Source organism: Carcharhinus amblyrhynchos, chromosome 28 (assembly GCF_965287045.1).
Source record: "Carcharhinus amblyrhynchos chromosome 28, sCarAmb.v2.hapA, whole genome shotgun sequence".
Classification (NCBI taxonomy): domain Eukaryota; kingdom Metazoa; phylum Chordata; class Chondrichthyes; order Carcharhiniformes; family Carcharhinidae; genus Carcharhinus; species Carcharhinus amblyrhynchos.
Genome location: NC_137351.1, coordinates 17,770,153 through 17,783,703, shown reverse-complemented (window position 1 = coordinate 17,783,703; position 13,551 = coordinate 17,770,153). Strand labels below are relative to the sequence as shown.

General features: G+C 40.8%; 1 protein-coding gene across 7 annotated transcripts in view; it reads left to right on the top strand.

Moving 5' to 3' along the window:
- atosa (atos homolog A) overlaps nt 1-13,551 on the top strand; it is a 114,549-nt gene that overhangs the window by 82,547 nt on the left and 18,451 nt on the right. For all 7 annotated transcript variants that reach the window (XM_080214390.1, XM_080214391.1, XM_080214389.1 and 4 more), the window contains 3 exons: nt 1,424-1,549; nt 4,914-6,531; nt 10,807-10,935. In XM_080214390.1, the coding sequence (XP_080070516.1) occupies nt 1,424-1,549; nt 4,914-6,531; nt 10,807-10,935 (1,873 nt within the window). The remainder of the gene's footprint in view (nt 1-1,423; nt 1,550-4,913; nt 6,532-10,806; nt 10,936-13,551) is intronic.

Below are 13,551 nucleotides of genomic sequence, written 5' to 3'. Positions count from 1 at the left end.
CAGTGGTATTGTTGCTGGAATAGTAATCCAGAGACCCAGGGTAATGTTCTGGGGACCCAGGTTTGAATCTCACCACAGCAGATGGTAAAATCTGAATTCAAGAAAAGATTAGAATTAAAAGCCTAATGAAGACCATAAAACCATTGTTGATTTATGTTTTTTAAAAAAAAACCTATTTGGTACACTAAAGTCCTTTAGGGAAGGAAATCTGTCATTCTTTCCTGGCCCAACAATGGGGTTGAATCTTAACTGACCCCCTGAAATGATCTTAGCAAACCACTCAGTTCAAGGGGCAATTAGGGATGGGTAACCAACGCTGACCTAGCCAGCAATGCCCACAGCTCACGAAAGAAGAAGATTTTTGATCTTGACCACCCTGGGGTAATATGGATAGTTTGAGTTTCCTTTATTTGTGGTCGAAGATGCTGATCCCACTGAGGATGGTTCCTCATGCAGGCGAAGGTGAAAAGACCTACTTTTAGGGAACCTTTTCCAGTCCCCTCACCATTTGAAGTAGGCAGAGGGTATCCTGAAGAGGGCTGCTTAGTCACAGATCCTGTTGCCCAAAAATACCTCCGTCCCAACAAAGGGTCAGTGACTTTCAAGCATCTGATACTTTCAAGCATCTTAAGCTCCCTGCCTAAGGACTCCCAAGTTCACAATCCTGTCCCCATCATCAATCTTCCATCACTGCTGAACTTGATCAATGAAACTGATAGATGCCTGAATGTCATTTAATGTGAGGACCTTGAGGTGCCGTCCTTATCCAAAAGATCTTGATGGGTTTGGTGATGACCAAGAACTCACCTTGCTCCTGCAGCTAGTGAGGTGCACAGCCTTCCTTTGTTCTGCAGTTGAGGACTTTTTGGATTGCATTTTGGCACTCCCAACTTACCCCAGCCTGACTTTGTCCCCATGAGGGTGACCCTTCCAGGAACATGGAGCTCCTGAGAACAGTTGGAATATATAAGCCTCTCCACCCATCAAGGTGGTAATCCACAAAAAATATGGCGCTGATCGGTATGTACGTTTGTTGTGAGATGGAAGAAGAATTAGTTTAAAAAAAAAGTTGTTGTTAAGGGATTGTATTTTTTGAAGGAAGCTGAAATATTCGTCACATTCGGGAATCTGTATACAGCACCTTGTGCTTGTGGAGTTTTCCCTTCTTCCCACCAATCCCTGCCTCTTCCATACAGGCTGTTCTCTATGGATGTTCAAATCTGTTAATATTAACATGATTAGCAGTTCTGCCTCATTTTAATATGTTCAAGGTGCTGCAATATGCTTTATGTGCTGTGTAAGTAGAAGATTAGATTTCAGTTCTTGAATGTGTTTACGAATGGTGATTTTTCTGTACTGTGTGTTTAATAAATTCTGGCATTGTGTGCTTTATTATAACATTGTTATCATTGTAAATCTTCAGAACGGGAGATCGTTTCATCGAAGAGAAAAGCCTTCTGCAGGCTGTCCGTTCGTATGTCTTTTTTTCTCAGTTAAGTGCTTGGCTGAGTGCATCACAAGGTGCTGTTCCACGCAATATTCTGTACCGGTGAGTGTTGCAAATGCCCTCCAGTGTTTTCACTTCAGTGCATGTTTCGGAATGGTACATTTCAAAGTGATTACTCTTTTCATTGTAATTGATGGAATCAACAGCCATATTTTAATTTGAAAATAATGCAATCAAACTTGATGCCCTGAATTTTATTATTGATATTGAGACTGATTTAGTTCAGACTGGGTCAACTAACCTGCTGTAATTGCAATATAAGAAAAATGAAAGAGCATAGGAATGGAGGAAGTTCATTGGTCTGGATGGAGAATTGATGAAGAGGTAGGGGACAGAAAGTAAGCAGAGTGGTCTGTAGTCAAATTGGCAGGATGGAGCTAATGGCATCCACTAGGAATTTCTACTGGAGCATTTCAATATATTTAGAAGTTACTTTGAAGAAATAAAGAGCATATACCTAAGTTTATTCACAACACAAAGATGACACAGTAGTGCGGAGGGGGGCATCAGAAAGTTGCAGTGGGAGATTGGTAGATAAAGTGAGTGGACAGCACTGTGGCAGATGTGGCTCACTGCAGGAAAGTGTGAGGTTTTAACACTTTGGACCACAACAGTTCAGACTACTTTCTAAATTATCATAGAATAGAATCCCTACAGTGCCGAATGAGGCCATTTGGCTCATCAAGCCTGCACCAACGACAATCCCACCCAGACCCTATTCCCCATAATCCCATGTATTTACCCTGCTAGTCCCCTTAACACTTAGGGGCGATTTTGCATGGTCAATCAACCTAACCTGCACATCTTTGGAGTAGGGGAAGAAACCCACACAGACACGGGGAGAACATGCAAACACCACACAGACAGTGACCCAAGGCCGGTATTGAACCCGGGTCCCTGGTACTGTGAGGCAGCAGTGCTAACCATTGTGCTGCCATGCTGCCCCACCTTATTATGATAAGGTAAAACCTGTGAACAATGTCAAGAGCATAGTTGATGATAAACACCAGGGTATTCTAGATCTCAGAATGGAAACCTAAAACACCTGCTCTGAACTGTATTTTTTGCAATTTTGTAGAAAGTAAGAGAGACCCTTATTGGAACCCTAATGTTGTATTCTTCATTGTTACCAACTTGCTTAAGATAAACTTCTGTTTACAGGGTTGCTAGGCTTATTAACAAATCAAAAGCACTAATTCCATCAACCTAGGCGAGATGTTTCTACCCCTTCACAGCATCTGTTTTTAAACAGTGTTTTAAAACACATGGGGCAGGACGGTGGCACAGTGGTTAGCTCTGCTGTCTCACAGCTCCAGGGACTTGGGTTCGATTCCTGACTTGGGTCACTGTCTGTGTGGAGTTTACACATTCTCCATGTGTCTACGTGGGTTTCCTCCAGGTGCTCCAGTTTTCTCCCACAGTCCAAAGATGTGCGTGTTAGGTTGATCGGCCATGCTAAATTGTCCCTTAGTGTCCCAGGATGTGAAGGTTAAACGGATTATTAGGGTAAATGTGTGGGGTCAGGGCCTGGGGTGGGATTGTTGTTGGTGCAGACTGGATGGGTCAAATGGCCTCCTTCTGCACTGTTGGGTCTCTATGATTCCATGACTGATTCAAACCATCAGAACATACTCCCAATTATGGGATTTCCTTAATTTTCTATGTTATCACGATTTCCTGATAACAAGCAGAGAAATTTAGGGGGCCAGAATCTCAAAAAATCAATTGACGGGTACAAATAATTAAAAAGGCTGTGACAACAACTTATATTTGTATAATCCTTTAACATAAAACACCTCCAGATGCTTCACAAGGGCATTATAAAAACAAACTTTGACACTAAGCCACACAGACAGACAAGCAAAAGCTTGATTAAAAATGTATGTTTTAAGGAATGTCTTAAAAGAGGAAAGAGATAGCGTGATGGAAGGTTTTAGTGGGGGGAGCCCATGGCCTAGGCAGCTTATGGCATGGTCAACCACGCTAGGCAATAAAAATCAAGGTTACTCAAGAGGACGACACTCAGTGATTTGCAGATATCTGAAAAGGTTATGGGACTGGAGGAGAAAGAGAGGGCTGAGGCAATGAAGGGTTTCCGAAAACGAGGATGAAAATGTTAAAATCAAGGCTTTACATAACCAAGAACAAAGGCTCGAATTTAAAATTCGCATCCTAGTTTCAGATACTACCCATGGTTTCAACCCACTCTTTCTCTACAATCTCCTCCCGCCCCACAACTTATTTCTCTTCCCAACAAGCTATTGAAGCTAGGTCAATTGAAAACATTAAAACTGAGACTTGTAGACTTTCATCACACGAGGTTACTAAAAATTCAGAACTGAGGCAGGAAGATGGAGTTAAGATAAGTATCAGCCATGATATAATTGAATGTTCCCTGCATGTCCTTGGATCTCTGTACTGCTATGACCAGCCTCCAGCTCAGTATTAACCCCTCATTTATGAGCCTGGAATGTAATGCTGCAGATGATTTGATCGCTGAAAACGTTGCAGTGAAGGCTGATCCTGACTTTACCTGACAGCTAAGCATGCCCTTCTGGGATGAGACCATAAGAAGAATATCGGGGCTGGAAAATTCCAACCTAGATAAATTTCCACCCCAGCCTAGTGATCCTAAGCCAATTTTAATGTCTTGGGGCTGAATTTTATAGGATTTTTCATGATGGGATCAGGCTGGACAGCTGGCAAAATGTTACAGAAAACATTGGGGTGGCATGATGCCTTCCTGGCACCATGTTATTTTGCTAGCCATGGGAACAGGGCAGTTTCTTGTAGTTTAAAATGCTTCTCAGCCTTTGCTTTTTGTATTTTTATTCCAATTCAATCAAATCAAGTTCAATTCAGAGTCTCAAGTTGAGACATTCCCAATCTAAGCTGACAAGACACAGCTCTCACCTTCTGTCTTGGGCTTGATCTACATGATCCAAGCTGAATGGAGTAGGCATATCTCATTTGCATCTTAGCCAAAAGGCCGAGATGCCGCTTTTAAAAATTGCTTCAAGTGAAGCCAAAATATAGCCTAATGACTTCAACCAAGCACAGCATGTCAATACTGCACTTGATCTTAGCCAAAAGGCCAAGAGTATCAACATGCTGAGCTTGGTTGAAGTCATTAGGCTACATTTTAGCTAAGATGCAAATGAGATCAAGCCTTGGAGGAGAAGCTATGCCTACTCCAATCAGCTTGGATCGTGTAGATCAAGCCCAAGACAGGAGATGAGAGCCCTGTCTTGTCAGCTTGGATCAGGAATGTCTCAACTTGTTGAGACTCTGAATTGGACTTGATTTGATTGAATTGGAATAAAAACAAAAAAAAAAATTAGATATATTTTTTCATGGATTATAGTATTGATAATAACTTTTTAATCTTGTTTTGCTTACTCTTTAGAATAAGTGCAACAGATGAAGATATGTTGCTAAATTTTACCCAGCCACCTGTTGAACATGTCTTTCCAGTTCCTAATATTTCTCACAACCTGGCTTTGCGAGTGAGTGTCCTATCCCTGCCCAGGCAACCCAGTTACCCATTGTTGGCATGCAGTATTCATAGCACCCTCAGTTTCTATGGGAAAAATATTCCCAGTCGAGAAAAGGATGCTTTTCAACCCACCAGTGCAACAGAGCAGGACCACTCCGTGCCAGGGACACAACAGAAGTACAGTAAGCAAACACTGACAGCTGTCAGAAACCATGCATTGCTGTCAACAAGTACAGTAAACACAAGAAAATGTCCTTCTCCAGAGATCTTGGAATCAGGCAAACCAACAATGTTCAGTGATCCTGACAAAATACCTGAAATCAGAAATTCACAAACCAAGGCTCAGTGTTGTAATTGGGCAAATACTGCTGAAATAACTAAAGTTCAGCCTTATGAGACCCAACCAATGAAGACATTAAAGTCATTTTCGATGGCGGATTCCAATGGAACCAGCAGTACATCTTCTCCTATTCCTTCTGGTGATATGAACCCTTTGATAGGAAACTTGCTTCAGGAAAGGGAAGAAGTGATTGCACGAATTGCCCAACAACTGAGTTATTGTGATCAAACCCCTCCACGTATTGCTGGAAGCCATTTTAGTACGATGCAAGAGCCAAGTTCAACTCGTGCAAAGCTGTCTCAGAGCTCTCGTGATGAAGAAGGCCTGAAAAGCAGAGGGAAAGAGACACCTTGCAGTTCGACCACCTGTGTTGAAAGTCGTTCCTTGGAAAACAGATGTGCGGAGAAGAGCAGGACCTCTTCCCAAGATATCCCTGTCACATTATGTAGAAGGGCAAAAGCTGACATTGGTAAAACAGCTAGCCCAAAGCCACAGATACGAAGAAAACTATTTCCAGTAGATTCTGTTACTGATAGCAGTGGCACGTCTGAAATAAAGCATCCTACTGAAAGAACTGTAAGTAAAGATAGTAAATCAGAACTGTCGCAAACCAGATACACAGGTAAAGCGAACTGTAAGTGCCCAGTATCTGGTAATGCTGTAGTAGACAAAAAAACTAGAAAAGAGTCATCATGTACTGATTCCTTCCATAAAGTCACTGTGAAATGCACAGATAATTCTGAATTACATCTACATACCCCCCCTGCACACCATGATATTTCAGAACTTGATAATGCAAGTACGTTTAGTAGGGAAAAATCAGACTGTTACTATACTAATAACTTGGATTCTGGCATTTGTACTGACAATATTACTAACAATGCAAAAAATAAACCAGCTAATACAGATTGCTCATATCCCTGGCATTCAAACTCTACAAACCACAGAGAGTTTGGGTATTCTCAATCCAAAAGTGAATGTAACAAATTGGATATTTCCAGTGATACATATTTTGGCACAATACAACCCATAGCCAAAGAAGCTGTCAGTTCAAAAAAGAAGGACCAGGATAAAACTGACCTGCAGATTCAGAGCTGTGATTCATTACAATGTGCCCGTACTTCAGCTGCACCAAGAAGACTTAACGGAGATGGTAAAGAAAAGCCTGGAGAATTTCAAATGCAAAATGTAAGAATGTTTTACTTTCTACTACATTAGTAGTCATTAAATGCAATTTAGTTTGACTTAGTATGAAATGCAACAGTTTGCTTTTTCAGGAAACATATTCATCATATTCCTGATGCCTTGTAACAATTTTAGTTATTTGCAGACTCAAAACAGAAATTGCAGGAAAATCTCAGCAGTTCTGGCAGCATCTGTGGAGAGAGAGAGAGAGTTAATGTTTTGAGTTCAATATGACTCCTTTTTGGAACACAGACTCTCATTTCCTCTGTAATGAGTTTTCTGTTTTACAAATGCTGGTGACATTTTCCTTTCATAAAACTTGGTGGAAACTGTCATTCTGTGCTTGGGAGGGAACTTGAACAATTTGTTCCTCCAATGTTGAATCCAGAGTTAGTTATCCAGGTAATTGAGTACAAGAAAAGGCTGTGTTTATTTATGCTATAAACACGATGGGGAGAACTTCCTGTACATGTGTGGTTGCAGTATCAGTGCTGGTGACTTCAGTGACAGCTACATCCCTGGTCGCTGCTTGCATTAGAATGAAGAAAGACAGAAATGAAAACCCAACAGTTTTCTGGTTCCCTTCACTGTCTCTCCATGCGGTCCTTCACTGCTTGCTCCCATGCCCTGTGGCTCACACCTGAAGTCCCTTACATCTATTGCCCTCCCAACTCCCTTCTACTTTCCTTGCAATCCCCTTGCCACTCGTCTTCCCATATCCTTGCATCTCCCTACTCCAACTTTCTTCATGGCCTCTTCACTCTCCTCTCACTTCAATGTTGCACCCCTCCTACCCACTTCACCATCACACCCCCCTCTCCCCTCTTGTGAACCCTTGCTGCTTCCTTTGCCACTGGTTTGCTTCCCCTGGTCCGTCCCACTCCTCTCACTGCCTCTCTCCCTCCTGCAACCCCTTGTTACATCCTCACCACTAGATCCCTTCCAGAGCAGAGAGTGGAAGGGAGGAGCAAATAGCAATTTAGAGTGTTATTGAAGTCTTAAAAGATATGCATCCAAATGATGCAAGCATTTACAAGTTAGGATGAATGAATTAACTTGCACATTTTGTTTTACACTGCAAACCCATTTTCAACAAAAAAGTGCTACCTTGTGGTATTTTAATTCAGTGTGCTATAATAATTCTTGGTCATCCTTGTTACTGTAATAAACTCCTTGTAGGTGGTCTACACAGCATTTTTGTGGTAGTTGTTTGGCAATTTAGTTTTTATGAATATTGTAACTGTTTAATGATTGGACTGCAGCGTAGGTAATAAGTGCTTGCATAACTCATTCAGAATTCAACTGTTTCAAATTAGGTTGAAAATAACCTGAAACATCTGGACAGTTCAGGATACAGGCTGTTGAGGGAGTTATGGAAGATAATTACCTTGCTGCCACAGAATTTTACTGCAGTCTCATCTGCCTATGGGACCTTGCTACCCATCACGACAAGCACTTTTTAAGAGTTTTCTTTAAAAATGCACACATACTTTTTGCAAAGAAAATTAATCATCAAAGTGAAGGATGGTAGAGTTTGAAACACCATTTTCCATTTTTTGGAAGCGTGTCCAATTGCCACCTGGAATTGGCAATTGCCTGATATTAACTTGGGAGGACTTTTTTTTACCATCAAGAGACCCAGAAAAATCTAATAGCAAGCCTGATCAACCCTTTTGTCTCCGTTTCCTGGCCCAGCCAGCGAACATGGGTTTCAAGACGTTGGGGACCAGGAACAGATCAGGAGGCCAGCAGCCTCGTTATATTTGAATGAGTCACCCACATCCTATCTCCCTCTTTTTCTCCACACCACCTTGATTAAGATGAAATGGGTTAGTTGAGATTTGTAGCATTTTTTATATTTCACCCAGACCCAAACCTACCATTTTGGGAAGGTTTTAATTCCCTCTGTCAAAGGATTTTGTTTTCAGCCTTGCATGAGGACCCTCTGCTAGTCCACCTTGAACTAACTGTCTGCTTCTGACACCAATTACTCTTGTGGACTCAGTGCCATACTATGGATAGTTTTTGTACTGTGCTCTCATGCCACTCAGAGGCTCAATTATAGATCCCTTTATAGTCAACAGAAAGAGGAAACTGCCATCCAACCATTCAGGGATGGATTCAAACTGAGAACAATTGCATAGTAATTAATTGCAACATCGCACCATGAAAATCTTTCCCTACTTCAAGTTTGACACAGCTGAGAGTTCCTAGAAATATTCAGTGGTCCACTGTTTTCTGTTTGGTACAGAAGCAACATAATATGAATATGGGAACAAGGAGCATGAGTAGGCCAGTCAGCCCCTCAAACCTGCTCTGCCATTTAATAAGATCACGACTGATCTGCTGGTAACCTCAAATCTTCTTCCTGCCTACACCCAAAAACCTATCATCCCCTTGCTTACCAAAAATCTATCCACCTCAGCTTTAAAAATATTCAAAGACCCTGCTTCCATCCCCTTTTCAGGAAGAAAGCTCTGGAAATCAGCAGAGGTCAATGGTGGCCTGGAAAGGCAGCATTGAAACTGCCAGCAGTAATGGCAACTTTCAGTGCCATAGAGCACAGCACTTTGAAAAACAAACTTCAAGGATCAAGTCCCACAACAAATCGCTGACTTTTCGTTCACCCGCCCCTCCAATAACTCAGAAGCATAAGGATTAGGGCACCTTTGAGGGGGTTGAACTATGAGGAGAGACTGAATAAACTAGGCTTGTGCTCGTTAGAGTTTAGAAGAATGAGGGGAGATCTCATTGAGACGTATAAGATGTTGAATGGGATGGAGAGGCTCTTCCTGCTCAGAAAGGACAGTAGGACTAGAGGGCACAGCCTCAGGATAAAGGGGGGGTGGTTTAGAATGGACTTGAGGAGGAACTTCTTCACTCAAAGGGTGGTGAATCTCTGGAATTCTCTGCCCGTTGAAGTGGTGGAGGCTGCCTCGCTCAATATTTTTAAGATGCGGGTTGATAGGTTTTTGATAGGCAAGGGGATTAAGGGTTATGGGGAGAGGGCGGGAATGTGGAACTGAGCCACGACAGACCAGCCATGATCTTATTGAATGGCGGGGCAGGCTCGAGGGGCTAGATGGCCTAATCCTGCTCCTATTTCTTATGTTCTTACCTTTCTCAAAGTCCTCCCTAACACAGACCAATTAAACCAATTAACCCTAAAGCCCAGTGGGCACCCCCTCCTCAGATACTACCAGGACACCCACCAGGCATTGTCTGGTCAGTGCCAGGACTATACCCGGGCATGTTCCTCTTCCGTCATGAGCTCAACACTCACCTGAGCTCCTCTGAGAAATCTGCTCGCCAGTTGCATGCCTTCAGAGACCAGCTGTGATTCACGTCTTTCTGCCATCACACTGCCCTTGATGGATTTATTGATGGGGGTGTGGGGTGACTCTGGCATAGGGGTCTGATAATATGTCAGAATCATTGAATCATTATTGCGCAGAAAGAGGCCATTCAGTCCATTGAGTCTGCACCACAAAACTCCCATGCAGGTCCTATCCCTGTAACCCCACGTATTTACCCTGACTCTAAAAGGCAATTTAACATGATCAGTTCATCTTTGGAACATGGGAGGAAACTGGAGCATCTGGAAGAAACCCATGCAGAGAGGGGAAGAGTGTGCAAACTGTTAACTTATAATGATGTTCATGCTCCGTCATTGACAGGGGGAGGGGACAATCACATCATGTTTACGCCATTGTAAAATGCAACTTCACATCTGTGCTATCTTCTTCACTGAATCCGTCCAATGTAAAGGGGAACAAAAGATCCTGGCCAAAGAGTCACGACCCTCTGAGATCCTTCAATTTCTGATTTGAAACTGCTTATGGGGGTTACTTTATCCTGTATAGCGAAGACCGATGCAAAATATCCGTTCAATTCATCTGCCATTTCCTTGTTTTCCTTTATCAATTCTCCAGACTCACTTTCAATAGTGTCAGTGCTGTTCATTAACTTTTATTTTTAAAATATTTATAGAAATCTTCTGATTTATTTTTGAGTAGCTTTCTCTCTTTCACTCATCCTTTGCTGTTTCGTATGTTTAATTTTCTGACCTTGCACCTTGCAAAAAATTATATGCTTTTTTGATACTACCTTTAACCTTTCTAGTTAACTACAAATGGCATGTCCATCCTTTGGACTGTTTCTTCCTCATTGGAATGTATCTATTCTGTGTATTCTGTAATATTCTATTAAAAACCCCCTAAAACATATTTAATATTAAAAAAAGTGTACAAGTCAGTAATGGTGGACGTTTTCCTACAGAAAAATTTTTCAAAATCTCCTTTGAAACCTTCTGGTAACTTTTGGAAAAAGCAAAATCGACATTCGCTGGATGGTATTTCGACAAAAGTTTTTCATCCATGTACTGGATTACCCTTACTTTCAAGTCCTGTAAGTTAATATTGATTTGACATTGTTTTAACAGTTTGTAAATATTTTAATATAACTATCATTTCCAACTATAGGATGTTTGTAACAGTGCATAACTGAAGTACTATTATTAATAATTTGTAAAGTTTCATTGCGAGTAATTTTGACAGCACTAAATTAAGCAGACTGTCCCAAGTTTCCCATGAAGCACAGTGATTAACACTGACCTCTTCTAATTTTCTAACAATTAACACATTTTTTTTGAAAAAAAATGCTTAAAAGTATTGAGACCACCTTTCCAAATAGTAACAAGACTTGTTAATACTACAGTTACAGGGAACAACTATTTGAAGCATTCATTTTTGAGTGTATCGTTTGAGCAAGACATTTTGAATGACTGACTGACTGGATTCCACTGCTATCAATTAATTTTCATTAGACTTAATCAGATGTAGACCCAATAAAATGGCCTACTTTTATTCTTCAGACAATCTTGTTGCAATGTAATTGATCAGCAAATGACTGTGTCCAGCAAAAGATTCAAAATATTAACAGTAAATGTGACATTCTTGTAGTGGAGATCCTTTTCAAAGTTTGCTCCTCACCACCTTACCAACTCTCTCAAAAAACTGCACTTAAGTGAGTTATGTGGGCATGGTAATATTTAATGTAAAGTCTGAAAATTACTCATACTTGACATCCACCTGATGTTTGACAAGAAAACATGATCTAGGATGGGATTTTACAGCCTTGATTGTCCCAAAACCATAAATCTTGCCCCAGGTCAATGGACCTTCCCGTTGTCCACCTATCACCTGCTCTGATTCCCGTGGCAGGCAGAGCAATAAAATTTCAGCCTTAATGTCACTACTCCCCTTTCCTTGTTAAATTTAAGATTATTTCCCTGTGCGACCTAGTACTCATCATCTATTTTATAAATGCAGGTTTTCAACAATTTTGGGCAAGCCTTTACGTATGGAGTTTGAGAGTGTCCTGATTTCCAGGTTCCAAATTTACATGAAAAAAATGTCTTTACAGTGGTGACACTTGCATTACTGAATTATTGCAGGTGATGCTGCTAGCACTCAGTGAGTGTACGTATGACATCTGGTGGTAGAAGCAGACTTTTATAAAAGTTTTATGTGATATTCAACATCCTCAGTCAGTCATGTCACAAAGGAATCAGTGGTCTTGATCTGCACCCAAGACAGACCTTCTGACAGTTATTGCATAGTTGGGGTCAGGGTCATGGAGGAGGCGTGGCAGACAGACACTAAGGAAGTATGCAACACAAACTCTACAGTTATGTTGGGAACATTTTAATTCTACATTCACCAGGAGAAGTCAGACAGCCCAAGTGAAGTGGTGGATTTCTAGAATGTATTTTGGACAGTGTTAAGGAATACCATTTTAGAATTAACAAGGGAACAGGTCATACTGACCTAACTGAGAAGAATTAGTTAACAACCTGACTTTATGGGACCATATTATAAATAATGATCCTACTACGATTGAATTCAATATTAGTTTTTAGAGGAAGTAGGGCTGACCTGTCAATCAAAGAAAGTAATAAAACTTGCAAAATGGAATATAAAAAAATCTTGCCTAGGATAACAAAAATAACAGCAAAGATTTTAGAAATAAATTAGAAGAAAGAGTAGTAAAGATAAATGTATATCCAGGTTTGCAGATAACACCCACGTTAGCTATTATAGCAAGATGTGTAAATGGAAATAGGAACATCATCTATCAAAACCATAACAAAATTAAGTTAATTATGGCATAGTGTGAAGTCATCCAGTTTGAGGCTGAGAAGGGCAAACGGGAATATGTTGATTGTGAGAGACTAAATGCAAAGGAGTCTGGGGTGTCCAAATGCACAGATCACTGAAAACTTGCTCACCAGAATACAGTGTAACCAAAAGGACTAATAAAATGGTGAAAGGGCGTTGGAATATAAAAGTGAGGAAGTGATGCTTCAGTTTTACTGAGCTTTGGTCAGATGGTGCTCAATTTTATGCAGGGAAGCGTCATCAGAATGATAGGCTTGAAGAATAAAACCTTTGAGGACAATTCGTATAAACTTTGTATGTCATGAGTTTAGAAGGTCAAGGGATTGTCTAATCAAACTATGTTAAGATGGTAATGGGTTTTGACAAGTTTAGATGCAGAGAAATATCTATCTGCTTTGGTAGGGATATGATCTTCAAATTGGAGCACGACCATTTAAGCAGGATTCAGTGTTCCACGCTGCATAGTGAAAATCTCGATTGGCTGTGAATGTTGGGTCAATTTAAATAATTAAAACCTGGATTCATAGAAATGCTTGGCTAAGGGTATTGAAGGATAAGGATCAAAGGTGGGTGAATAGAGTTAAGGGAAAGATTATCCATGATCTCATTGAATAGTAGAACAGACTTGAGGAACTGAATGGCCTCCTCCTGTTTATTTGTTCTTATGAACATGACATTCAATGCACTGAATGTTTTATAAATTTCAAAAACTAATCTGGTTATAATCATTGTGTACCTGTACAGAAGGTAGATTTAATGTTTGGTCAACACTGTTGAGGTGCTAGATGTTAATTGTAGAGCAGTGTATTTCATTGTATCCAGATGATAGGCATTAGCTTGGGGA